Source organism: Podarcis tiliguerta (assembly GCF_965153285.1).
Source record: "Podarcis tiliguerta genome assembly, chromosome: 4".
NCBI lineage: Eukaryota > Metazoa > Chordata > Lepidosauria > Squamata > Lacertidae > Podarcis > Podarcis tiliguerta.
Window position 1 is genome coordinate 8,923,793 of NC_139537.1, and position 27,780 is coordinate 8,951,572.

General features: G+C 46.1%; 1 protein-coding gene across 2 annotated transcripts in view; it reads left to right on the plus strand.

Annotated features, from left to right (window-relative positions):
* MYO7A (myosin VIIA) overlaps positions 1 to 27,780 on the plus strand; it is a 164,802-nt gene that overhangs the window by 133,413 nt on the left and 3,609 nt on the right. For both annotated transcript variants that reach the window (XM_083436022.1, XM_083436023.1), the window contains 16 exons: positions 952 to 1,069; positions 2,032 to 2,158; positions 3,063 to 3,232; positions 4,284 to 4,474; positions 5,277 to 5,401; positions 7,208 to 7,365; positions 11,460 to 11,613; positions 13,560 to 13,715; positions 15,452 to 15,557; positions 16,843 to 16,956; positions 17,821 to 17,908; positions 19,118 to 19,224; positions 23,016 to 23,201; positions 24,323 to 24,439; positions 25,731 to 25,814; positions 27,372 to 27,491. In XM_083436022.1, the coding sequence (XP_083292148.1) occupies positions 952 to 1,069; positions 2,032 to 2,158; positions 3,063 to 3,232; positions 4,284 to 4,474; positions 5,277 to 5,401; positions 7,208 to 7,365; positions 11,460 to 11,613; positions 13,560 to 13,715; positions 15,452 to 15,557; positions 16,843 to 16,956; positions 17,821 to 17,908; positions 19,118 to 19,224; positions 23,016 to 23,201; positions 24,323 to 24,439; positions 25,731 to 25,814; positions 27,372 to 27,491 (2,121 nt within the window). The remainder of the gene's footprint in view (positions 1 to 951; positions 1,070 to 2,031; positions 2,159 to 3,062; positions 3,233 to 4,283; positions 4,475 to 5,276; positions 5,402 to 7,207; positions 7,366 to 11,459; positions 11,614 to 13,559; positions 13,716 to 15,451; positions 15,558 to 16,842; positions 16,957 to 17,820; positions 17,909 to 19,117; positions 19,225 to 23,015; positions 23,202 to 24,322; positions 24,440 to 25,730; positions 25,815 to 27,371; positions 27,492 to 27,780) is intronic.

Below are 27,780 nucleotides of genomic sequence, written 5' to 3' on the forward strand. Positions count from 1 at the left end.
TCCGATGTATGTCTACTGAGAAGTCCCACTGAGTTTAATGGGATTTATTCCCAGATGTGATATATCCTCCTGCCTTGCAGGACATCGTTGGGAGAAGAAAAGGCTAAGGAGTCAACCATACAAAAAACCAGAGTGGGGTCCCTAAGGCGGTTGGATGGCGCCTGATACCCCTCCTTCCTTTGGACCACATCAGTGAGGTCGAGAGGGAGGTCTAGTCTTCTGGGCAGCCCAGGACCTCCAGACACACTGCCCAGGTTTGCACCCCGGGGAGGCCGCTTCAGTGCTGCTAATTCGGGAGGCAGCAGTTACGAGTTCCTGATCTCTACAGCCACAGCAGGCGCTGTGATTCTCCAGTGGTTTGACTTCGTTCCCAGAGGTGCATTCCATTGTCTCTTGAGACACACACATGCGAACAACAACTCTATCTATCTAACTATCTAGGTTGGGGAACATGCAGCAACCCAGTTGTTGTTTAACTACAGCTCCCATCAGCCCCAACCAGAATAGTCAATGGTCAGGGCATGATGGGAATTGTAGTCCAGCAACAGCCACTGGTTCCCCATTCCTGGGATATAGGATTGTGATCTAAGTACAGTGGTTCCTCTACTTACGTTCACCTCCGGTTACGTATCCTTCGGGATACGTACGCAGCAAACCCAGAAGTATTTTTCCGGGTTTCGCCATGCACGCATGCGCAGAAGCGTTCTACCGCTCCGCGCACATGTGCAGAAGCAGTCCTTCCCGTTACAGAAACCTTGGGATCCGACCGGAGCTCCGGAACGGATCCCGTCCGCAACCGGAGGTACCACTGTATCTTTATAGTGGGACAAGAGTACAACTGCTGAATATATTTTTGAGATTTCTCAGTGCTTCTTGATCCACCCGAAACCCTACAAGATGTTCACTGAGGTTTATCAACTTGGTGTTTTGTTTTTTTTCTCTTTCCTACAGGGAATCTATACCCAGAAGCGAACGGATCCCAAGAAAGTCAAGGAAGACGTGGTGGATTTTGCCCGCTTCAAGTGGCCTTTGCTGTTCTCCAGATTCTACGAAGCTTTCAAGTTCTCAGGTAACCCCAAGAAACTAGGCCTCACTCATAACTATAGGCGTTGGTGGTGAAAAATGGCAATCTATCAGCAAGCTCACTTCTTAAGTTTTAGTTACCGTTCTTTTATAAGGACTGTAGCCTTATGAGACTTTACCGACTGGTGGGGTCTGCGTTGCTCCCGGGAGGGAGGGAGAAAGTCAAATGACACCAAGGTTGATTCAGAGAAAGAGTTTATTCTGCTCTCCGGATAGCAGAAGGCACTTATGTGGTCAGTCCACAGCAAGTCCAAAGAAACGAGAAATTTCATGCAGTACATATATATCCTCCAGGCACCCTCTCCCCCCTTCCCCAGGAATCCAGCCACGTCAGCTCATACACGCAAGTTGGCATCCATGACCATAGATATTCCTGTTCCGGTACTCTTGACCATAAAAGGTTGTTCCTGTTCCTATACTCTTATCTTGGGGCAGGAGGTCACCAACTCTGAGAACACTCCTGGCACCGTTCTCAGGTCTCTTGTCAGACTTGACAAGGTCTGTGCATCTTTTTATGGTCAGGATGTAAGATAAGACCCAGACATGCCATCCCTGCTCCACGGAACTGGCAAGGCCATCCATTGCCGTCACGGACTGATAAAGGAGAGGGCTTTGAGCACTTGTTTATACAGCTGGCTTTCTGTTTATACATTGACTCAAAAGCTTAATGCATAAGTTAATGCATTTTAGAAATGCTCCCTTGGAGGAGGAAAAATGAGGATTTTGGGTCCCATTTCAGACTGACTGCACAGAAACCCATTCCTTCCCCCTTCATTACCAGCTGGGAACAGTTCGAGGTGGCTGGTGAAACAGCTTCTATTCGGTAATCACTGGGCAACAGTCAGAGGCAGCTGCTCTCTTAAAATTCCCGATGGAATAGTCCCGCTTCACTTCTCTGTTCTGAAGCCTGATGGAGTCGCATCTTATTGCATAACTTTTCAAACCCAGGTCCCAGCCTTCCCAAAAACGACGTCATTGTAGCTGTGAACTGGACAGGAGTGTACTTTGTGGATGAACAAGAGCAGGTCCTTCTGGAACTTTCCTTCCCAGAGATCACCGCTGTCTCCAGCAGCAGGTAAGGTGGCAAAATGCTAACTAATCAGTAAGTCTGTTTGCACGCAGCCAAGCCGTGTGCTGAAGTGTTCAGTCCTCTGGTCTTTGGGGAAAGTGGTAACCCTCTGTAACATACCCCGCCCCCAATCTCAATGACTCATCTCAGCCACTTTCTCCATGAAAGCAAAGGGGCAGGAAAAGGTCTCTATGACCCTTTCCTCTTCAACAGGTATGCTGATATAGGTATGGGTTGGGACGCAGGTGACGTTGTGGTTTAAACCACTGAGCCTCTTGGGCTTGCCGATCGGGAGATTGGGGGTTCGAATCCCTGCAATGGGGTGAGCTCCCGTTGCTCTCTCTCAGCTCTTGCCAATCTAGTAGTTTGAAAGCACACCAGTGCAAGTAGATAAATAGGTACCGCTGTGGCGGGAAGGTAAATGGCGCTCTGGTTTCCGTCATGGTGTCCCGTTGAGCCAAAAGTGGTTTAGTCCTGCTGGCCGCATGACCTGGAAAGCTGTCTGCGGTGAAACGCCAGCTCCCTCAGCCTGAAAGCGGGATGAGCACTGCACCCCATAGTCGCGTTTGACTGGCCTTATTAATCTAGGGGTCCTTTACCTTTATCCTTTTTACCTTATATGGGTAGGGGTATGTCCAAAGGCATGGTGTCCATAAAATGTATATATTGGCAAAAGGGGTCCTCAGGCAGGAGATATAGAATCATGGTAAGCCACACCAACAGTTAAAGAATAGTTTCTACCCGTGGGCCATGAGGCTACTGAATGGAAGACAGCAACATTGCAGCTGACGTTCGGGGTTGGTGGTCGTACGACAGCACACAAAGTGTAACAAGGACTGAGAGATTGGGGGAGGCTCGTTTAATCTCACTGGTACAGTGGTACTGTGACAATAAAGTATTTCTATTCTAGAGGTGGGAAGCTTCAGGGACAGAGCTTCACCTTGGCCACGATCAAGGGAGACGAATACACCTTCACGTCCAACAACGCAGAGGATATCCGAGGTCTGGTGGTCATATTCCTGGAAGGGCTGAGGAAGAGGTCGAAGTTTGTGGTCACGCTCCAGGACAACCCGAATCCTAGTAAGGAAACTGAGCTGAGCAAAATGTACCTAGGGAAATATCAGGGTTCAATCCTTCAAACACTATCAAGGAGGATGATATTGTCTGGGTCACTTTTCGCAGTGGACTGATCTGAACGGATATGCCTGAGCTTGCTTGTGAATTAGAACACAGTTCCGTTGGTTTATAATAATAATAATAATTTATTATTTATACCCCGCCCATCTGGCTGAGCCACTCTGAGCGGCTTCCAATCAAGTGTTAAAAACAATACACCATTAAATATTAAAAACTTCCCTAAACAGGGCTGCCTTCAGATGTCTTTTAAAGAGAAGATAGCTGCTTATTTCCTTCACATCTGAAGGGAAGGCGTTCCACAGGGCGGACGCCACTACCGAAAAGGCCCTCTGTCTGGTTCCCTGTAACCTCGCTTCTCACAATGAGGGAACCGCCAGAAGGCCCTCGGCACTGGATCTCAGTGTCTGGGCTGAACAATGGGGGTGGAGACGCCCCTTCAGGTATACTGGGCCAAGGCCGTTTAGGGCTTTAAAGGTCAACACCAGCACTTTGAATTGTGCTCGGTAACGTACTGGGAGCCAATACAGATCTCTCAGGACCGGTGTTATGTGGTCCCAGCGGCCACTCCCAGTCACCAGTCTAGCTGCTGCATTCTGGATTAATTGCAGTTTCTGGGTCACTTTCAAAGGTAGCCCCACGTAGAGCACAATGCGGTAGTCCAAGCGGGAGATAACTAGTTTACACACTTTTCTGGATTTTGCAATGTATTTCTGCTGAGCCAAAGGGAGCATGTAAACAACATGGAAAAGATCTGTACACAGATGCAAATTTTGAAAAGTGCGTATTTTATGTAAAGGGTGCATCTTCTAAATTAAAAGCACACAAAAAAAATTGTGTTTGGCCTGTGTGTGTACCCTAGAACAGCCTTCGCCAAGCTTGCGCCCTCCAGTTGTTGTTGGACGACACTGGGCAATGTCTTACCTGGGATACCTGGATTGGAGGGGATTGGACTGGATGAATAACTAAGATGGACGGCTCTTTCTGTCTCCCACAGCGGGTGAAGAATCGGGGTTCCTCAGCTTCCTCAAAGGAGACTTGATCATTCTGGATCAGGACACAGGAGAGAACGTGATGAATTCCGGCTGGGCTAATGGGATTAATGAGAGGACGAAACAGAAAGGGGACTTCCCGACAGATTCTGTTTACGTCCTGCCCACGGTCACCATGCCTCCTATGGAGATTGTGGTAAGCTGCAGGAACGGTGGTTAAAAACAGCAATCACAGTTGCCATTCTTCTTTAGCCGGCAACTTAAACTGATAGGATATGTGCAGCTTGTGGATATAACATATAGAATAAGAGAAAAGAAGAACATACGTTTAGAGAAGATTGGGAAATGTTTATTGAAAATATGGGGGAACATTGGGTACACTTGAAAACATTGGCAGCATTAAGATAAATTCAACAGTGTAAGTAAGTATTGATGGATGTAATAATGGAATACGGAATGGGTTAGTTTATGTAAAATATGCAGGGATTTATGTTATGCAAAATAAACCATGGAAAGAGAAGAAGTGAAGTCATTGATATTTTAAGGTTGTTTAAATGAGTACTCTGAATTGTAAAACAGAATACACACACGCAGAGCAATCACACACATGTTGTTTTGTGAAGAAATAAAAGTAGTATTTACTTACATAACCCAGGTCTCCAAGCAGCAATTAAAGTAGCAAAAGGAAGGCAGGTTTAGAACTACTATCTCAGTTACAAAAGTACAAAATGTAAGTTCAAAAGTGGTGTCTTAGCTGCAGAGTTCAGACATACATATGTCGTCAGCTTGGAAAAACATTTTGATTCTATACTATGCTGAAAAGTTTAACTGTTTCTTTGGTTGATTGTCCTTGAATCTTCCTGCCACACTTTCCATTCTCTCCTGCCATACCGGTGTGACATGCCGCTCCTTTGAGAGCCACTGCTCTATGCCATCTTAATGCCATTTCATTGTAGTTCTCTACCATAATTAACGGTGGACGTTTCTTCGCACCCCAGGCCTTGGTTACCATGACACCGGACCAGAGGCAGGATGTCATAAGGACAGCCCAGTTGGTGATGTCGGACAGTGAAGAAAGAATGAAGCCATATACCCTGGAAGAATTCTCCTACGATTATTTTAGGTAAGCGTTTAAAAAAACGGGAGCAGAGAAGTCTGTCGGTCTCTTGAAATTGCAGCTGGGTCCCTTTCTGTGCTAGATAAAAGCAGGCAGGGAGAAGTTTTCCTTTGTCTCTCACAATGCTAGAACCTGTTTGAACCCAATGAAGCTGAATTTTGGAAGATTTAGGACATGGTTAGGCAAACTAAGGCCCGGGGGCCGGATCCGGCCCAATCGCCTTCTCAATCCGGCCTGCGGACGGTCCGGGAATCAGCATGTTTTTACATGAGTAGAATGTGTGCTTTTCTTTAAAATGCATCTCTGGGTTATTTGTGGGGCATAGGAATTTGTTCATTTCCCCCCCAAAAATATAGTCCGGCCCCCCACAAGGCCTGAGGGACAGTGGACCGGCCCCTTGCTGAAAAAGTTTGCTGACCCCCGGTTTAGGACATGCAAGGGAAAGTTTATTACACAGCACGTATATGGAATTAGTTTCCACCAGAGACAGAGGATTGGACAAATCTATAGAGGAGTAGTCTATCAGTTTCTTCTAGTCATTCCTCCTCCATTGTCAGACTCAGCATTTGCCTGATGGTTTGCCTGTTAATTGTGTGTGTTGTGGGGTGTGTGTATTTTTAATTTAAATGTTGGTTTCATTTATTGTTCTAAACTGGATGCTTCTAACTGAGGCAGAAAGTTGGAGTTTCATCACACTTCCTCTAACAGCAAGCTCAGGCAGTGGGACAGAAATGGAGTCCCAATAGCAGCCATCCTACTTAGGTAGGAAGAGATACTGCAACATTTTGCTGCAGGCGCCACTTATAATGCATTGCAATGCAACCTAATATTGTTACATAAAAAGACAAGGTGTTGTTATGAGTTTATGGGTGTCAGACCTCTTTAATCTCCGGATCCAGCAAATGTTGACATCTTTTCAAGGCTTCTAACTTTTGGAATAGCCCGGCTAATCTCTTGGCGAGGTGTAAGGAGAACAAAGGAAGGGAGCTCTGTGGGAGATGGCAAATGGCCCTCCTTTAACTCAGCAGAAAACGAGAAGGACCAAAGCAAAAAGGGAGATGAGAGTTTTGGGGAGGGTGCACTGTGATGTGAACTGGAAGTTTTTTTGTGTGTTTTTTTGAATTTGCATTTTATTTATTTGTTAACATTCTTACATTACATCGGTAAATGTTGTCATATTACATTACAGGACTTACTATAATGTAATTTCCAACACGGATACAAAGATTATATACAAATTTTATATACCTAGAAAGAAAATGAAACAAAACAAAAAAGAAAAGAAAGAGAAAAAACAAAAACAAATTTCGCCCCCAAATCATATACATACCAACACACTAGACTTCCTGTCTTTCCCGTTGTATATTCCCTTTTTACAAAAGAATGTACTCTTATTATTGTATATTTCTTTACATATTATCTAATGCATTCCTATATCAATATGTGCTCTTAGTCTTATTTCTCAACGTCAATCAAATGCTAGCATAGATAGCGAACCTTTACTGTGTTTTTGAACATATGTTTCATATCTATCCCACTTTTCCATAATTTTTTGTTTTGAGTGGCCTCTCCGGCTATTTGTCAACTGCGCCATTTCAGCAAATTCTTGCAGCTTGTAATGCCAATCCATTATTGTCGGGGCTTCTTGTTCCTTCCACCCCTTGGCCACCAAAGTCCGAGCTGCGGCTGTTGCATAGAAGAACACCTCCCTAAAGGCCTTCGGGACGTCCCTGCCAACAATGCTTAACGGAACTGGAAGTTAAAGCAGCAAGCAGGGGAGAGATGCTCACTGCCTTGTCTTCTTCCCCACAGGCCTCCTCCCAAGCACACGCTCAGCAGAGTCATGATCACCAAGAACCGAGGGAAAGACAAGATGTGGTCCTACACCCGGGAGCCCATCAAGCAGCCTTTGCTGAAGAAGGTCCTGGGAAGCGAGGAGCTGTCGCAAGAAGCCTGCATGGCGTTCATTGATATCCTTCCAAGTGCTGTGCCCCTGCTGAGTCAACAGGCATGAATGAGGCCACAGAGGGAGAAGTGGGCTGCATTGGCCTTCCCTTTCCTGAAGTCGGCCACAATCCAGTGGTCTCATTTTGCCTGTCTGGCAGAGTCTGAACGACAAACTGGTGACAGGCTTCGGGGAATCAGCTCCCCCTCCCCCGGCAGTAAATAATAATAATAATAATAATAATAATAATAATAATAAATTATTTGTACCCCACCCATCTGGCTGGGTTTCCCCAGCCACTCTGGGCGGCTTCCACAGAGACCAAAAATACACTAAAATGCCACACATTAAAAACTTCCCTGAACAGGGCTGCCTTTAGATATCTTCTAAAAGTTTGGTAGTTAGTTTTCTCTTTGACATCTGATGGGAGGGCATTCCACAGGGCGGGCGCCACTACGAAGAAGGTCCTCTGCCTGGTTCCCTGTAGCTTTGCTTCTCGCAATGAGGGAAACGCCAGAAGGCCCTCAGCGCTGGACCTCAGTGTCCGGGCTGAATGATGGGTGTGGAGACACTCCTTCAGATATACTGGACCGAGGCCGTTTAGGGCTTTAAAGGTCAACACCAACACTTTGAATTGTGCTCAGATACGTACCGGGAGCCAATGTAGGTCTTTTAAGACCGGTGTTATGTGGTCTCCAGTCACCAATCTAGCTGCCACATTCTGGATTAGTTGTAGTTTCCGGGTCACCTTCAAAGGTAGCCCCACGTAGAGCGCATTGCAGTAGTCCAAGCGGGAGATAACTAGAGCATGCACCACTCTGGCGAGACAGGGAGGGTAGTCCACGGGCAGGGAGGGTCTCAGCCTGTGTATCAGGTGGAGTTGGTAGACAGCTGCCCTGGATACAGAATTGACCTGCGTCTCCATGGACAGCCGTGAGTCCAAAATGACTCCAATAATAATAATGATGATGATGATGTCAGTGTTTGTAAAAAAAAGAGAAAGGGTTCTGACCTCCCTTTGTCGCCTCAGCCTGGTCCTTGGACCCTTGTCGGCACAAGAGTCCACAAGAATATCCTTGCAGAGTACTTTCTGCTTTTATTCTTAAAATTCTTTCTGCAAAAGCGACTGACCAACTGTACACACATCAACACAACCAGCTTTCACTAACCAACCAACCAACCCAACAAACTAACATTTCTCACTCTATATATACAACCCGGTGCAGGCCGCTGACTCATGCTGACCCAGCTTTTTAAGCATTAAAGAAACAGTGGCCAATTATTAGCCGTGACAAATAATAATAATAAATTTTATTTATACCCCACCCTCCCCAGCCAAGACCGGGCTCAGGGCAGCTAACAACCAATAATAAAAACAAGTTGATTAAAATACAATTTTAAAAACAAGATTAAAATACAACATTAAAACATTAGGATGAAGCCTCTTCACAGGTGGAGAAAGGAAAAAGAAAGAGGGGGAGGGATTCAAACTGATTCCAAGCCAAAGGCCAGGTGGAACAACTCTGTCTTACAGGCCCTGCGGAAAGAAATCAGATCCTGCAGGGCCCTGGTCTCATGAGGCAGAGAGTTCCACCAGGCCGGAGCCAGTGCTGAGAAGGCCCTGGCTCTGGTTGAAGCCAATCTAACTTCCTTAGGGCACGGGACCACTAGGGAGTTGTTATTTATGGGCCTTGAGGCTCTCCGTGGGACATACCAGGAGAGGCGGTCCCGTAGGTACGAGGGTCCTAGGCCGTGAAGGGCTTTAAAGGTCAAAACCAGCACCTTGAACCTGACCCTGTACTCCACCGGGAGCCAGTGCAGCTGCAAAAGCACTGGGTGAATATGCTCCCATGGCAGAGACCTTGTGAGGAGCCTCGCTGCAGCATTCTGTACCCGCTGGAGTTTCTGGGACCGCTTCAAGGGCAGCCCCGCGTAGAGCGAATTACAGTAGTCAAGCCTGGAGGTGACCGTCACATGGATCACTGTGGCCAGGTCAGGGCGTGAAAGATAAGGGACCAACTGCTTGATGCGGCGAAGGTGGGAAAATGTCACCTTGGCTGTTGCTGTAACCTGCGCCTCCATGGAAAGGGAGGCGTCAAGGATTACACCCAAATTACAGATCAAACGAAAGGAGCTCCTTACCAGTTAGAATCTTTAATAATCACAGGGAGGGAACAAAGAACACATCTCCTAGAAATGGTGGTGCTCCCAATTAAGGGATACTCTCCCCTCAGTCCCTATTAATCTACGTCACTCCTACGTCTTGTAATCTGAATTTGTAGCCTCTGTGCTTTCTGTTCTGACACTTTCTGAGTTCTCCATGACTTTGGAGAAGCGGGGAGGGTGCTGTCCAGAGACTGTGAATCTGTTAACTCTCTCTCTCTCTCTCCCAGTGATTCTTCTCCTAGTTGTTCCCCATCCAGTTTTTCCCAGCTTCTGCATTCCGAACTATGCCCATCTGCAAAACACTGTTCCAAATCTATACTGTCCTCCTGCTCCTGGGAAGATGCAGGAGCAGGGAGAGGGGGTGGCTCCCACCTTTGCTCCTCGGTGTAGCCCTCCTGAAATATACTCGTAGTCGAGAGTGGATTTCATGCTCTTTATTCAGTTCATAGTGATGAGGAGGAATGGACATTCCCCCAGAATGTCTGATTTATATACATTATTTACACAATGGGCCCCACGTGATTGGCTAATTCCGGGATTCTCCTGTAGGCCAATCAGGTCATGGATTCACCTCCACCTAGAGCTGGATTGGGTGGCTCCTGTTGACCAATCAGACTGCTGCATTCTGGAGCCTATTGTTCTAGGACCAATCAGACTGCTGCATTCTGGAGTCTATTGTTCTAGGACCAATCAGACTGCTGCATTTTGGTTCCTATTCAACTCAGTACATAATACCTCCTCAGCACGGTCCCTGAAATCTGGATGGTTTCTGTTCCTTCCAAAATACTGTTCATTTGGCTTAAGCCAGTGAAGTGTTAGGAAATGGCAGTGGGCGTTCCACCAGCCCACCTCAAAAAGAACAAGTTCTGTTAGGAAAAGTCCCATGACCCTTGCTGTGTATTGTTCCCTCCATCTCTTCCTCCTCCTCCTCCTCCTCCTCCTTCCTTTTCCTCTCCTGGTTTAATGGTGTGGCAATGATATGATCACATTTCTCACACACAGCCTTCCAGGAAGCCTCCGACCTTTCACAAACTGACGTAAATTATCCAGCTCTAAGCCCCTTTTTAGAAGGCAACATCAACAGACAAGTCTGTAATACCCAAATCACAAAACCTACGAAGGAGAGGCCTTGTGTCTTCTGTAGACAGCGGTACCAGGGGTTACAGACGCTTCAGGTTACAGACGCTTCAGGTTACAGACTCGGCTAACCCAGAACTAGTACCTCGGGTTAAGAACTTTGCTTCAGGATGAGAACAGAAATTGCGTGGTGGTGGCAGCAGGAGGCCCCATTCGCTAAAGTGGTACCTCGGGTTAAGAACAGTTTCAGGTTAATAACAGACCTCCAGAACGAATTAAGTTCTTAACCCGAGGTACCACTGTACTGCAAAAAAAACCACAAAAAAACATAGAATGTGATCAACTATTTCTTGCACCCCACAAAACTCAAAACATTCAGGGCCAATGCTCCTGTGGAAGCCGCTTTGAAGAGCTCATCGTCCCAACAAAACAGGCCAAATTTGCCTCTTCTTTCAGTTAAAAAATCTTCCCATGATGGGCAAAAGGAGAATACCCTCTTTCCCCTCATACCCCCACTATCCCACACTGCTTTTGCCATTCAACCAAACAGTGTACACAGTCCATTCGACTTCCCAAGCGTTCAAAAACCAAAGCGCTGCTTCCGATTGGCTGCAGGAAGCTCCTGCAGCCAATCAAAAGCTGCGGAAGCCCCGCCGGACGTTCAGCTTCCAAAGATAGTTTGCAAACCGGAACAGTCACTTCCGGGTTTGCGGCCCAAACGTTTGAGAACTAAGCTGTTCGAAAACCAAGGTACGACTATTGTTTCAAATTGATTTTGAAGCCGTCTTGAATATTCGCAAGAAAAGCGATGTAGAAATGCTACCTTATTATCTATTGCCTGTTCCAGTTATTGTACCCTTAACCTTTCCTGCGCACCCATCCTGAAGTATATGGGCGACTACCCTTCGAAAAGAACCCGCTCGGTGAACGAGCTAACAGACCAAATATTTGAAGGCGCCTTGAAAGCCGAACCGCTCAAAGATGAGATTTACTCGCAAGTCCTGAAGCAGCTCACTGACAACCACATTAAGTAAGAGGTTCTGCGTCTCTGCACGGGAATAACGTTTGTAGTGGAACTTTCTGTGGACAGAGAAAGATTCACTGCCAGTGTGTAGCAGCTCTGTCCTGCCTGAGAAGCCCTTTCTACCTTCCCATATTTGAATCAGCCAGGATTGTGCTTGCAGGTGCAAGCGGGATTTTGTGTGCAGTTCATTTTTCATTTCTTTCTTTGCTACAGATTTTTGTTGAGCTTTGATATATCCTAAATATCAAATCAATTACTTAATAATAATTGGCATAACAGAGGTGTTTTAAAAATAATAATAATAATAATAATAATAATAATAATAATAATAATAATAATTATTTATGCCCCACCCATCTGGCTGAGTTTCCCCAGCCACTCTGGGCGGCTTCCAATCAAGTGTTAAAAACAACACAGCATTAAATATTAAAAACTTCCCTAAACAGGGCTGCCTTCAGATGTCTTTTAAAGAGAAGATAGCTGCTTATTTTCTTCACATCTGAAGGGAGGGCGTTCCACAGGGCAGGCGCCACTACCGAGAAGGCCCTCTGCCTGGTTCCCTGTAACCTCACTTCTCGCAATAAGGGAACTGCCAGAAGGCCCTCAGTGCTGGATCTCAGTGTCCGGGCTGAACGATGGGGCTGGAGACGCTCCTTCAGGTATACAGGACTGAGGCCGTTTAGGGCTTTAAAGGTCAGCACCAACACTTTGAATTATGCTCGGAAACATACTGGGCGCCAATGCAGATCTCTCAGGACCGGTGTTATGTGGTCCCGACGGCCACTCCAAGTCACCAGTCTAGCTGCCGCATTCTGGATTAACTGCAGTTTCTGGGTCACCTTCAAAGGTAACCCTACATAGAGCGCATTGCAGTAGTCCAAGCGGGAGATAACTAGAGCATGCACCACTCTGGCGAGACAAGTCTGCAGGCAGGTAGGGTCTCATCCTGCGTACCAGTTGAAGCTGGTAGACAGCCGCCCTGGACACAGAATTAACCTGCGCCTCCATGGACAGCTGTGAGTCCAAAATTACTCCCAGGCTGCGCACCTGTTCCTTCAGGGGCACAGTTACCCCATTCAGGACCAGGGAGCCCCCACACCCGCCCGCCCCCTGTCCCCCCAAAACAGTACTTCTGTCTTGTCAGGATTCAACCTCAATCTGTTAGCCGCCATCCATCCTCCAACCGCCTCCAGACCCTCACACAGGACCTTCACTGCCTTCACTGGTTCTGATTTAAAAGAGAGGTAGAGCTGGGTATCATCTGCATACTGATGAACACCCAGCCCAAACCCCCAAATCATACCCTATTATGGCGGGGGGGATAAATGCAAATGAAGATCAAATACTGGCCAAGCAATCTTCAAGGATCGTAGAATTTAAGCACACATAAAAAAGAATTATTTTATATTGCAGGTTCAGGAAGCATAAAAGGGAGATCTGTTTGAACGACAATGGTGGAGACTGACTGTGTTCTTGGTTATTGGCACAGGTCACAAAACCAAACCAAGCAGAAATAAGCTTCTCTGTACTTTATTGATCTCCTGGTACTTTGTTAGTTTGATTGAACTTTTCCAGATCTGCGAAAAACACGCAGTAACAAATACGATGCGCATAACAAAACTCGACTATAAACTTAGTCCCGGTGCTGTTTGTAAATGCGCAGAAAGAAGGGGAAACCCAATAATGGAGAAGGTGTAGAAACAGCCGACAAAAATGTTTTATTAAGCTAAGGACCATGAAAAGCTTAGGTATGATGATACCAGTCCATAGCAGACGACGAAAAACTGCTCCCTGTGGCTGCAGTACAAATTTGACAAATGAAAACCAAATAACTGAGAATGATGTTTTCGATTGATTGATTTAGACTTCTTTCTTTTTTAAAAAATTCGAAAACAAATGGGCTTTCGGTGTGTGTTTTCTTCACCATGTTCTCTTGTTTTCTTGCTGGAAAGGTACAGCGAAGAGAGAGGCTGGGAACTCCTTTGGCTTTGTACGGGCCTCTTCCCCCCCAGTAACGTTCTCCTGCCCCATGTCCAGCGGTTTGTTCAGTCTCGGAAGCATCACCTGCTTGCCACAGACTGCATTCAGAGGCTGCAGAAAGCACTCAGGTAACCTCATGGAAGGGACTGTCAGCTCACGGGTAGAGCAGCTGTTTTGCATGCAGAAGGATCGGGAGCGCAATACCCCAAAGAGCTGCTTCTCCCCTTACGAACCAGCCCAGACCCTGTGATCTTCTTTGGAGTTGTTTTCAACTACAGTCGTACCTTGGATCTCTTTTTTTAAAAAAATTAATATTTATTAGATATTTTATGATTATAAAAAGCAAAAACAATCAAGAAAAACAATACATGGATTCAACAAACAATACATCAACAATGAAAAAAAATGCAATACAACAATAGAACATAAAAAAAGAACAAAAACACACATCCAAATTTTATATCTATATCTTTCATTAGCTTATTTCCTCGACTTCCTCGCACCTCCCTTTTTTGTATTCTGGTTCAAATTAACTGGTTCAACAAATCCTTTCCCTCTTCTTCAATTTTTGTTCTATAATTTATCCTAACACAATTTAACTTTAAATTTTCCACTTTATCACATTAATACTTAATATTCATATAATTCTTAATAACACTTCTGCTAAAACCATATAGCTTCATTCCAATATTCTTCTAACATTCATTAATTTTGCAATATTTCTGTAAATATACTTTAATTTTTTTCCAATCTTCTTCCATCGACTCTTCTCCCTGGTCTCAGATCTCAAACACCTTGGCTCCTGAATGAATCGGCTCCCGAACTATCAAAACCTGGAAGTGAATGTTCCGGGTTTTGAATATTCTTTCGGAAGCCAAACGTTTGATGGGGCTTCCGCGGCTTCCGATTGGCTGCAGGAGCTTCCTGTCAGGAGCTCGTCCTACACTCGAGTAGGACCCTGGCAGAGACACATGCCCGACTGGCATGTTCGCTCCCTCCTGGTCGACTGTTTGGGAGCTTCGAAAGCTTTCTTCAGCCCGAACATCACAGCAACTGATGCCAGCAGACATCAGCACACTTAGGGATCTGCAGAGTCTTCGCAGTTCGTGTGACAGAACCCAGCAACTCAGCTGAGCTTCCATCAGACAGCAAAGAGAAGAAGAAGAAGAAGAAGAAGAAGAAGAAGAAGAAGAAGAAGAAGAAGAGGAGGAGTTTGGATTTGATATCCCGCCTTTCACTCCCTTTAAGGAGTCTCAAAGCGGCTAACATTCTCCTCTCCCTTCCTCCCCCACAACAAACACTCTGTGAGGTGAGTGGGGCTGAGAGACTTCAAAGAAGTGTGACTGGCCCAAGGTCACCCAGCAGCTGCAGGTGGAGGAGCGGAGACGTGAACCCGGTTTCCCAGATTACGAGACTACCGCTCTTAACCACTACACCACACTGAACAAAGGACAATAGTTCCACTTCATGGAACACACTAACACAAACATCCTGTCTCTGTCACTTCCCACAAAACATACACCGTTCATGTGATAGACAACAATCCCATGACTGCAGTCACGGAGCAGGAATCTTAAAACTTCCTGCGGCCAATCAGAAGTCGCGCTTTCGTTTCCAAGCGTTTTGGAAGTCGAACGGACTTCCAGAACGGATTGTGTTCTACTTCTGAGGTACGACTGTACTTTGTTTTTCTTGTTTCGTATTTCATCAGTGATGTTTTTAAATGTTGGGAGCTGCCTTGAACTCCAGCTTGAGAGAAAGGATATATTAAATACATTAAGTAATGTAAAATAAATAAATAAAGAGGTGCCCCCAAGCTGTTCTCTATAGCAAGTTTTTTGTTTTGTTTTGTTTTGTTTTTCAGGAACGGATCTCGGAAGTACCCGCCCCATCTGGTAGAAGTCGAGGCAATTCAGCACAAAACAACTCAGATTTTCCATAAAGTGTACTTCCCAGATGACACAGATGAGGTAAAAGCAAAAAAAGGAAAGGAAGGGGGGGGATTGGACAAAATAAGCAAGGCCACAGCCTGTGGAGAAGCTGTAGTCTGTGGGTTGGGAACAGGGCTGTTGAGAGTATCTTTAGTCAAGGAAGATCCTGGGTTCAGGTTTCTACAGATGGGAAGCAGGACTCAGTGACCATTTTCTTGTTTTAGTGGGATTGTTTTATTGCATATTTTAATGAGGGATGCTTATATTGCATTGTTGAAATGGGGAGGGCTATTTGGTTGTCTTTGTTTTTATCTTTATCATGTATTCCATTGAAGGAATGGGTTTTCCAAATCTAAAATCTGACTGTGCAGTCAGTCTGAAACAGGCCCCAAAATCCCATTTTTCCTTCTCCAAGGGTGCATTAGCTAAAAACCATTAACTTGAGCTCTTGAGCAAATGTATAGCAAGAACACAGCTGTATAAACAAAGCTCTCTCCTTTATCAGTCTGTGACGCCTAATGAATGGCCTTGTCAGTTCCAAAGTGGAGCAGGGATGACACATCTGGGTCTTCTCTTACATCCTGACCACAATGACGCACAGACCTTGTCAGCCCCCCGGAAATGGCGCCAGGAGTACTCTTAGAGTTGGTGACCTTCTTACCCCAAGATAAGGAATACAGGAACAGGAACACCCTTTTATGGTTAAGAGTACAGGAGCAGGAACATCTGTGATGTCAGCTTACGTGTATAAGCTTATGTGTCTGGATTCCTGGGGAAGGGGGGAGAGGGTTCCTGGAAGATATATATACTGTATGCAATTTCTCTTGCTTTTGTGCTTGCTGTGAACCGATTCATGTAGTGCCTTCTGCTATCCGGAGAGCAGAATAAACTCTTTCTCTAAACCAAACCTTGGTGTCATTTGACTCCTTCCTCCCTGTTCTGGGAGCAACGCTCACCCTACCAATGGGTAAAGTCTAATAAGGCTACACCATGTTGTTTTTTTAATTGCAATCTTATATTGTGAACCACCCTGAGATCTACAGGTTTAGGGCCGAACACAAATGTAATAAAAAAAATTATTTATTTACTTTTAATACTTTGCAAACCACTTAGAAGCCCGTGTCATTTTCATTTATTCAATTTCCATACTGCCCTTCAGCCAAGGATCGCAGGGTGGTTTATGATATAAAAACACAGACCGTAGTGAAAACGAAAACAATAACCCCCTCCACAGTACGATGTTGGCATTAAGCGAGACATGAAATAAATAAATAAGGTCTCAGGCCTTAAGCACCACAACCTTCCTGCTCCATTTTTTTGGCAGGCGTTTGAAGTGGAATCGAGCACGAAAGCCAAGGATTTCTGCCAGAACATCTCCAACCGGCTGCTGCTTAAATCATCGGAGGGTTTCAGCCTCTTTGTCAAAATCTCTGACAAGGTGAGTGGACGACCAGTGCTTCATCTGGCGTTATATCAAAGGATTGTGGACAGCTTCCCCCGCTGGAATCATACAAATCCCCATTGCGCCATGTTGTTGTTGTTGTTTAGTTGTTTAGTCATGTCCGACTCTTCGTGACCCCCTGGACCAGAGCGTGCCAGGCACTCCTGTTTTCCACTGCCTCCCGCAGTTTGGTCAAACTCATGCTGGTCGCTTCGAAAACACTGTCCAGCCATCTCGTCCTCGGTCGTCCCCTTCTCCTTGTGCCAACATCAGGGTCTTTTCCAGGGAGTCTTCTCTTCTCATGAGGTGGCCAAAGTCTTGGAGCCTCAGCTTCAGGATCTGTCCTTCCAGTGAGCACTCAGGACTGATTTCCTTCAGAATGGATAGATTTGATCTTCTTGCAGTCCATGGGACTCTCAAGAGTTTCCTCCAGCACCAGAATTCAAAAGCATCCATTCTTCAGCGGTCAGCCTTCTTTATGGTCCAGCTCCCACTTCCATACATCATTACTGGGAAAACCATAGCTTTAACTATACAGAGATATTTCCACCGGAGAGCCAACATGTGACATTCCTTTCCCTTCCTCCTGGCTTAATTCAGGGGGCTGGTTGGGGCAAATGGGACAGTTGAAAAGGTTGACCAAGAATATCCTTGCAGTTGGCCATCCATGAGCCCCAAGGTATCACAGCATCCTTGGTGGCTGGCTACCCCTCCACTCTATAAATGCTTTTTCCATGCAGACTCACCAAAGCCCTAGCCTGAGCACCTTCCAAAACCAGCATAAATCAGCCGGTGCGAATCGCTTGGCAAGTGGAATCGCAGGCCGTTTTGCCATTGGTTCATTGCCATGTTTTCTTCCAGGTCATCAGCGTACCTGAAGGGGACTTCTTCTTTGACTTTGTCAGGCACCTGACAGACTGGATCAAGAAAGCCAGACCACCAAAAGATGGTAAATACTTGTATAGTAGCCTGATGGAAACGTCAGTTTTCTCTTATTTATCACATATATATGTACAGTGGTACCTCGGGTTACATACGCTTCAGGTTACAGACTCCGCTAACCCAGAAATAGTGCTTCAGGTTAAGAACTTTGCTTCAGGATGAGAACAGAAATTGTGCTCCAGCAGCGCAGCAGCAGTGGGAGGCTCCATTAGCTAAAGTGGTGCTTCAGGTTAAGAACAGTTGCAGGTTAAGTACGGACCTCCGGAACGAATTAAGTACTTAACCCGAGGTACCACTGTATCTGCCATCTTTTCATCAAAATGGTGTGCCATGGTTCTCCGATTTTATCTCCACAACAACCCTGTGAGGTAGGTTAGGCTAAGAGTGAATGACTGACTCCAAGGTCTCCCAGTGAGTGACATGGCAGATCGGGATTCGAACCCTGGTCTCCCAGGTCATAGGCCAACACTCTAACCACTGCTCTTTTGAGGCTGGAACTAGAACCCTTCTCCCTGACGTACTAGTTTTCTACGTGCAAGGGTGCATGTGTGTGTGTGTGTGTGTGTGTGTAAAAAATGGAAGAGCATTTCTTCACCTCACTGTCCACCAATGGGGGAGAAATTCAGTTCAGATCGCATTTAAAAGGCAAACGTGCCCATTTTGCAATTCCCAAAACAATTCACACATCACCACCATCACCATTATTGCTATTGTTCTTACAATTTGTATATTTCCCTTCACTCGCAGATCTCAGGGTGGTTTTCCAGATTTTGTAGTGCAATTCTACAGCCAGGTAACACGAAGAAAAATGCAATGCATTGCAGCGGAGCGTGCACAAAAATGCATCACATTAGACACAATGCAGTGCAAAAATGCATTATATTTGTGGGGAGCGCTTGCAAAAATGGGAATATTTGGCACAACTGCATGCAAAGATGGGTATATTAGGGAAAGCCACATGCATCAGATATGCATATATTCACTGATGAATTTTCACGAGAACTTTGATTTTTAATGGCAAACTGATGTCAAAGTGCAGAGAGCTGAATTTAAGGTTGGGAAAGCGACAAACAGAGAAAAAGCAAAATGGTCTGGTTCACACATTTCTATCTGAAGTGGTCCGGCCCAGAACTAGTCAGGAGTTCCACATATAGTCTGCTGCCCTAGAATGCACAGCCATTTCCTAGCTTAATTTTGCAATGATTTCTTTGGGCAGGGATAGTGCCTTCTCTCACCTACCAAGTGTTCTTCATGAAAAAGCTGTGGACAAACACTGTGCCTGGAAAGGATTCGATGGCCGACTCCATATTCCACTATTATCAGGTATTGTTGTTGTTGTTTAGTCGTTTAGTCGTGTCCGACTCTTCGTGACCCCCTGGACCAGAGCACGCCAGGCACTTCTGTCTTCCACTGCCTCCCGCAGTTTGGTCAAATTCATGCTGGTAGCTTCGAGAACACTGTCCAGCCATCTCGTCCTCTGTCGTCCCCTTCTCCTTGTGCCCTCCCTCTTTCCCAACATCAGGGTCTTTTCCAGGGAGTCTTCTCTTCTCATACGGTGGCCAAAGTCTTGGAGCCTCAGCTTCAGATCTGTCCTTCCAGTGAGCACTCAGGGCTGATTTCCTTCAGAATGGATAGCTTTGATCTTCTTGCAGTCCATGGGACTCTCAGGAGTCTCCTCCAGCACCATAATTCAAAAGCATCAATTCTTTGGCAATCAGCCTTCTTGATGGTCCAGCTCTCACTTCCATACATCACTACTGGGGAAACCATAGCTTTAACTAGACGGACCTTTGTCGGCAAGGTGATGTCTCTGCTTTTTAAGATGCTGTCTAGGTTTGTCATTGCTTTTCTCCCAAGAAGCAGTCTAGGGGAGCAGAACCCCAGCCTCTCTGAGTTAGGAACAGCAGCACCAAGGGAACTTGAAGCCCGGGGTGGGGGGTGGACAGACCCAAAGCAGGCAAGGCATCCGAACGTAGCTCAAAGCAAAAAGATGATTGGCAGGTGCATCTGCTGAGCACCTTTCAACATGGCACCTTCCCCCGGGACTCCAGGAAAGATAACAACAAAAAGGATTCTATCAAGGCCGGCTCTATCGTTAGGTAAAGTGAGGCAGCTGCCTCGGGCAACCAATGCTGGGAGTCAGAGAGCAGCAGCGAGCTGCGGGGTTGAATTTGGTTCCGTTCACGTTTTGACGCAAACCTGCCTAGTTTGCGCATCTTGAAATGATATGCAAACTGTAATGTACTTATTATTGGGAATCTGCATGTGGCAATAATGTACAAAAACACATCGTATCGGTGGGGAATTGCTTGCCAGAAAAAGCGTATATTAAGCAAGATTTGCCTGCCAAAATGTGCATATGGAAAGAAATATGTACTTGAGGATGGAAAAATGAGAAACTGAAATTGACAGATGTGGCGATCACACATAGGGCCCCCGGATGTTTGACGGTCTATTGACCCTGTGCCACCACTGCGATTGCTTTTTCCGCTGCCACCACCCCGTATCTCACGGGGACACACGGAGTCCAGTCAGTTGTTAACATTAACAAATACAGTGATGCCTCGCAAGACGAAAAGAATCCGTTCCGCGAGTCTCTTCGTCTTGCGGTTTTTTTCATCTTGCGAAGCAAGCCCATTAGCGGCTTAGCGGATTAGCGCTATTAGCGGCTTAGCGGGCTTAGCGGATCAGCTGTTAAGCAGCTTAGCGGATCAGCTGTTAAGCGGCTTAGCGGATCAGCTGATAAGCGGCTTAGCGGCTTGGGGAAAAGGGGGGGGGAAACCCCGCAGGAACTCTCAAGACATTTTCGTCTTGCGAAGCAAGCCCATAGGAAATTCGTTTTGCGAAGCACCTCCAAAACGGAAAACCCTTTCGTCTAGCGGGGCACCACTGTCATCAAGTTTATTTTGAAAGGCAGGAACAAGCTTATGGTTACAGCTATTTTTTCTTGGCAGTTTCTTAATCTTAGTTCCTAACAACTTCAAACTGATTATTCCCAACTATCTATCTGACTCCACCTAACAATTCCTCTCACTCTCTCACAATACAACTCTACCAACCCACACCTAATCCTCCCTCTTCCCTCTTCAACTCCCAAACCTCAACTGACTTTCAAAACCTCCCACTCTTAACTTTTACTCCTCCCCTTGCATTCTCACTGGCCAATCACATCACACACTAATTAAACCCTTTCCTTATGACCCATCCTAGGAGGCAAATTCCACAACAGATTATGCATTTGCAGTCTCACATAAGCAACTGCAAAAGCAATGTGACAAAGGTCACGTTAACAGAAAAGTTAACTCTTGACCTCAGGCATCTACATTTGGGATCCTTTTTGAAGCAGTGAGGGAGAAGGAGCCTTCTGCAAAATGGCCAAAGCACAATTTGCTTCTTTCACTATTTGTCAGAGGCAACAACAGTCTCTTCCAGGGTTTGTGCAAGACACCGTCCCTTGAACCCATCCAGAAACTATGAAAGAAAGATATACCGTATTTTTCGTTGTATAACATGTCCCCTTGTATAAGATGACCCCTGTTTTTTGGGACCGCAACAAAAAAATTGGGCAGGAAATTGCCCAAACTTGGTGAGCTTTTTTGGGGGGGGGGAGATTGCCCAGAGTTGTTGACCTTTTCTTGGGGGGGGGCACGGCCGCCAATCGCTCTACAGCCTGCCCACCATTGAAAACCACACACATCGTCTGTACACTCACCACCAAAAGCCCACCTGCCCACTCGGCGCAACCACAGCCGATGGCACGCATGCCTCACCGCTGCTGTAAATCGACTGCCCAATTGCCACAGCCAGTCATCAGCAGGCCTTCCCACAGCAACCAGTCCCACGCCCAACCACCGCTGCCAATCTCCTCCTGGCTGCTGCCACTGCTGTAAACAAAAATTGCCCTTTTCCCTTATGGGGTATCCAAGAGCCCATATAGAGTCCTTACATAGGTTCCCTATTGGTAGGAGAAAATAACAGAGGCCAACCAGAGAATATTGAGAAGCAAAGCAGCTAGTAAGCTTGATCTTTATTGATCTGTTGCAACAGGGTGCTCCCCTCACACACAGGAGGGAGGAGGAACCCAGAACAATGGCACGCAAGGCCTTATATAGACTTTTGAAATTGCCACCCTGTAGATCAAGACCACCCCCCAGAGATATCATACAATACATCACAGAAGGGGTGTAACCTAAGACCACCCCCCAGATACATCATACCTACATCACAGAAAAAGCGGTCTACAACAGAAATTTAAATGTTGTTTTTCTCCTGTCGTTTACCTCTTGTCTGGCAGGTTACTCGATTGGATTGCCTGGGGAGCCTGGCCAGTCTTTTTTAATGATAAATACTTAGTTCCTGAGTCAGGTCACAGGCTCACCCACACAGATATACCCTTCTATTCAAACACAGATATACCCTTAACACAGGATTTGTGAAGGAAAAGACAATGGGGAGGCTTTTCCATTTTCCTTTGACCTTGCTGAGAAAACATTTGGTCAGTTTGGGACAGTTTGGGAATCAAAAATGGTTCCAGGTCAGTCTTCCTGTGCTGATCTAAGTACGTGCTTGGTTGGTATGCTTATGAACATTTAACATATATCTAAGACCTCAAAATTCCTATCACACCACCAATCGCCTGCCCCCCCCCCCCCCCCGCTATCCATGTGTAAGGCGACCCATAATTTTTGCCTATTGTTTCTAAGGGGGAAAATGTCGTCTTATACAAGGAAAAATACGGAGCTCCCTATCTCTATGGATGGAGTCGTCTATTTTGTTCGTGTGACTCTGCAAAATGCTCTGTTTCTGAAATATACTCAGAGTCACAAAGTGATTTCATGCTCTTTATTCAGCTCATAGTGGTGAGGAGGAATGAATGAATATCCCCTCAAAGTATCTGCTTTATATACATTTACACAATGGGCTGCACATGATTGGCTAATTCTGGAATTCTACTGTAAGCCAATCAGGTTGTGGATTCACTTCTATCTGGAGCATGATTGGGTGGTTCCTGCCAACCAATCATACTGCTACATTGTTCTAGGACCAATCAGACTGCTGCAGTTTGGATCCTATTCAACTCAGTACATAACAGTTTCTCTCTCGCTCTGGTACAGGAATTACCAAAGTACCTTCGCGGCTACCATAAATGCTCAAGGGAGGAAGTCCTGCAACTTGGGGCCCTCATCTATAGGGTGAAGTTTGAAGACGACAAGTCCTATTTCCCCACCATTCCTAAACTCCTCAAGGAGCTGGTGCCTGAGTCTCTCATTCGGCAGCTGTCTCCAGATGACTGGAAGAGGGTAGGTCTGCTCCAGCACCCACCAATCCACCCCAACGTCCCAGTTGCACCCCTGGACCCCCCCTTTGCACCCTTTCCATCCCACCTGCATGTCTTCTGCAGCATTGCCAGCTTCCAGATCAGGGCCAGATTTAGGTTTGATGTGGCCCTAAGCTACTGAAGGTAATGGGGCCCTTTATATGTCCAGCTGTCCTTTGTCAGCAACAAAATGTCACTTTTTTTATGTTGAATATATGCTATATGGTCATTTATGGACCTAATAGGTATCTCAAGCCGTTTGCACATGTTGCCATGCAATCAGTCCATGCAGAATGTAGGCACCCTATATATAGAAAGGAGCAAACCAGTGAAATTTTCGGGAGCTAGCTAGCAGGCGGAGCCCATGACTTACATCACAGGAGCCTACACAACACAAAACACTGTTGCTGCATGTAGGTTTTATTCTATTTGTTTTTTATCTTATATTTTGGAAATGTACATCCAGTTCTTTTCCTTTAATTTTTTGGGGGGCCACCAAGAGAGTGGAGCCCTAAGATATAGCTTATTTAGCTTATACGTAAATCCAGCACTGTCCCACATCAAAAACCCCAGATCTCTAACATCATTTGCACACAAATTATGTGGTTGGTGTCCTTGATTGCTTGTTGAGATGGAGGTAGAATTCAGTTCAGTTTGCATTTAATGCAAACATACCTGATTATCACTTTTCGATACAATACACAAACTGAAACACAGTCATCCTTTCAAATAAGCTCTTCTGTTTTTGTTTTTCCAGTGCAGTGAATCACAGAATTGTAGTATCTTAGAATGCTAAGGGACCCAAAGGGTCATCTAGTCCAACCCCCCGCAATTCAGGAATCACAACTGAATTAATATGTACAAAAATGCATATCCTAGGGTGAAATGTGCAAATAAATGCATTGTTTATGGACAATTGCTTTGCAAAAAGTGAACTGGAGGCAAAACCACATTAAAATTAGAATTTCACCCCCAAATGCTGGTGAATTTTCATGAGGACTTAAAAAAATAATAATCACAAATTGATGTGGAGTAAATGTGGGAAGCTGAACTTAAAATTTAGAAGAATGAGAAACCGAAATGTTTCTTACTCTTTCTGTGCAGTCCATTGTGGCTTATTTCAACAAGCACGCTGGCAAAACGAGAGAAGAAGCCAAGCTTGCCTTCCTGAAGATTGTATTCAAGTGGCCTACGTTTGGATCGGCTTTCTTCGAAGTGAAGGTGAATATGGGTCCTTTTTTTACATCATATGGAGGGTCCAGGGTTCTAGTGTGGAACATGGGCATCAGAAATATTTGCTTGCTTCTTTTCGTGACAAAATCTGTATTCTTGCCTTTCGTTCATAATCCCCAGAGCGTGGTACAAATAACAAAAAGTAATATATACACAGATAAATGGGTAGATCATTTAGGGCGCAGCATCTACTCTTCGGAACTCCCTGCCTATTGAGATCAAGCAGACCCTTTCACTGTACTCTTTTTCAATGCCTACAAAAAACATTGACACTTAGACAAGCCTAGCCTGATGCTTAGGACGCGGGTGGCGCTGTGCGTTAAACCACAGAGCCTAGGACTTGCAGATCAGAAGGTCGGCGGTTCGAATCCCCGCGACGGAGTGAGCTCCCATTGCTCGGTCCCTGCTCCTGCCAACCTAGCAGTTTGAAAGCATGTCAAAGTGGAAGTAGATAAATAGGTACCGCTCTGGCGGGAAGGTAAATGGTGTTTCCGTGCGCTGCTCTGGTTTGCCAGAAGCGGCTTAGTCATGCTGGCCACATGACCCGGAAGTTGAACGCCAGCTCCCTTGGCCAATAAAGCAAGATGAGCGTCGCAACCCCAGAGTCGGTCACGACTGGACCTAATGGTCAGGGGTCCCTTTACCTTTGCTACCCTGATGCTTAGAGAGTGGGGGTAATGTTAATCTGCTTTCACTTGTGTATGTTTTAAAATAGGGTTGTGATTATACTGTTTTATTGTTTGTAAACCACTTTGAGGTGTTTTCTTTCTTTTTGTTAACAATCAAGGGGTGTATAAATTTTATTAAATAAACAAATGAAACCCAATCAGTTACTAGACAGGAAGCCAGAGGTCCGCAATCATATATATATATATATATATATATACCCCACCCATCTGGCTGGGGTTCCCCAGCCACTCTGGATAGCTCCCAACAGAATATTAAAAACACGATAAAATATCAAACATTAAAAACTTCCCTAAACAGGGCTGCCTTCAGATGTCTTTTAAAAGAGGGAAAGCGCCACTACCGAATAGGCCCTCTGCCATCCCACAGAACTGAAGCAGGCAGTGTCCCCGCAAACAAGACAAAGCATCTGCATGCACACGCCAAACAAATGAAGCACAGACAAAAATGTTGGCATCACACAGTGAAAAAGCAACACACGCAAAAAACCCTTACTTTAAAAAAAAATGAGAGGGGCAGGGTGGCTGACATGTGCATGTCATTCCCACCACCCCAGTCCTTTAACATGTCTCCACCTTTGCACTCTAAACAGCAAACGACTGATCCAAATTACCCAGAACTCCTCCTGATCGCCATCAACAAGCACGGCGTCAGCCTCATTGATCGCAAAACCAAGGTAAGGCAAGTCTTTCATTGCAGCTTCCCTAAGGCCAGTGGCGTAGCGTGGGTTGTTAGCACCCGGGGCAAGGCAAGTAATTTGCGCCCCCCCACCCCCGCTGCACTGTCCCCCCCCCCCCATAGTCCCTCGCTCTCTCTCCGCACCGCACCGCATGCCTGGCAACCCCCCCCCTCCACAGTGGGCGGCGACCCGGCGGCTCCAATCGGATTCGCACAGCCAGCACTGCAGTGAGAGAGAGTGAGTGAGCCAGGTAGGGGCAGAGAGCTGCGAGTGCGAGCGCCCCCCCCCCCAGATGTTGCGCCCGGTGCGGCCGGCTCCCCCTGCACCCCCCACGCTACGCCACTGCCTAAGGCTTCTCTGTCATCCATGCAAAGTATCAAGATTGACAGGTGTGTTGCCCCGCCCATCTGTCAGAGTCAGCCTGCAGCCAAAAAGTTTCACCTACATGATGTAGATGATGAGATGGAACCTAAAGGCCTTTTCCCTGCGCTCTGCCGCTGACTAGAGATGGCTAAATTTGCCCACTTCGGTTTTTTGATCTTACATTCAGTTCAACACATTTCTGCGTCACTTTGTGATTGCTGCTTTTTACATCCTCCGAGTCGCAAAAATTCATCAACATTTTGGAATGTATTTCTCCTACAACACACATTCTTGTATGCAATTTTCCCTAATGCAACACATTTTTATATGTCGATTTCACCAATACAGTGGTGCATCGCAAGACGAAATTAATTCGTTCTGCGAGTCTCTTCATCTAGCGGTTTTTTCGTCTTGCAAAGCAACCCTATTAGCGGCTTAGCGGATTAGCGCTATTAGCAGTTTAGCGGCTATTAGCGGCTATTTGCGGCTATTTGCGGCTATTAAAGGCTTAAGGGATTAGCGGATTAGCTGCTAAAAGGCTATTAGCAGTTTAGTAGCTTAGAAAAAGGGGGTGGGGAGCGGAAAAAAATCTCAAGACTCGCAAGACATTTTCGTCTTGCAAAGCAAGCCCATAGGGAAATTTGTCCTGTGAAGCGCATTGAAAAACAGAAAACCCTTTCGTCTAGCGGGTTTTCCGTCTTGCGAGGCATTCGTCTTGCGGGGCACCACTGTATATGCATTTTTATGCACATTTACACCAAAACTGCCCAGGCTTGCACCCGGGGAGCTCACTTCAGTACTGCTAAGGCAGTGGTTTGACTTCACCGCCAGAGGTGCATTCCGTTGTGTCTTAAGACAGACAGATAGATGCCCACCAACCAATGCCTAATGTTCCCATATTTATATACTACTTTTGGTTGGAGAAGTGCATCACAAAACCTGGCGAAATATGAGATTCACACATCATTTCAGGAAGTTCAGATGAGGTAGGTTCAGATTAAGATGCAGACCGAGCCGAATCATTTCCCCCCGGCCCTACCATTGAGTGTCCTGTCTAAGCCTCCCATGACCCTGTGTGGTGGATCCCTTGTTTCCATGGAGTTGCTAAAGGCTGAGTTGATGGAGTGGGGAGAAAGGGGTCCAGAGTCGGGTCAGTGGTGACACTCCTGACTTCCTTTCCCGTGTCCCCAGGATATTCTCATCACGCACCCCTTCACAAAGATCTCCAACTGGAGCAGCGGCAACACCTATTTCCACATCACCATCGGCAACCTGGTGCGGGGGAGCAAGCTGCTCTGCGAGACTTCGCTGGTAAGTCGCCCAAAATGCTTCCAGGCGCGCACAGTTCCCAAATGGGGAGGAAAATGGACCTTCAGACTGTGGGGCTTCAGAAACCCCTCTACATAGCTCCTCCAAGGCCTTGGCCATCATGCTTTGTGGGCGTTGAGTGGGCCTGCGTGGGTTGAGTTTTAAAATGGCCGCCTGGTGCCATTGTGATGTCAGGTGACTGGCAGGTCAGTGGCACCGCCTCCCGATTAAACCTGGTCCCTGAGGGGGTGGGGAGATGATGTGGAATGCTGGCCAGATCCCAGCCCCACAA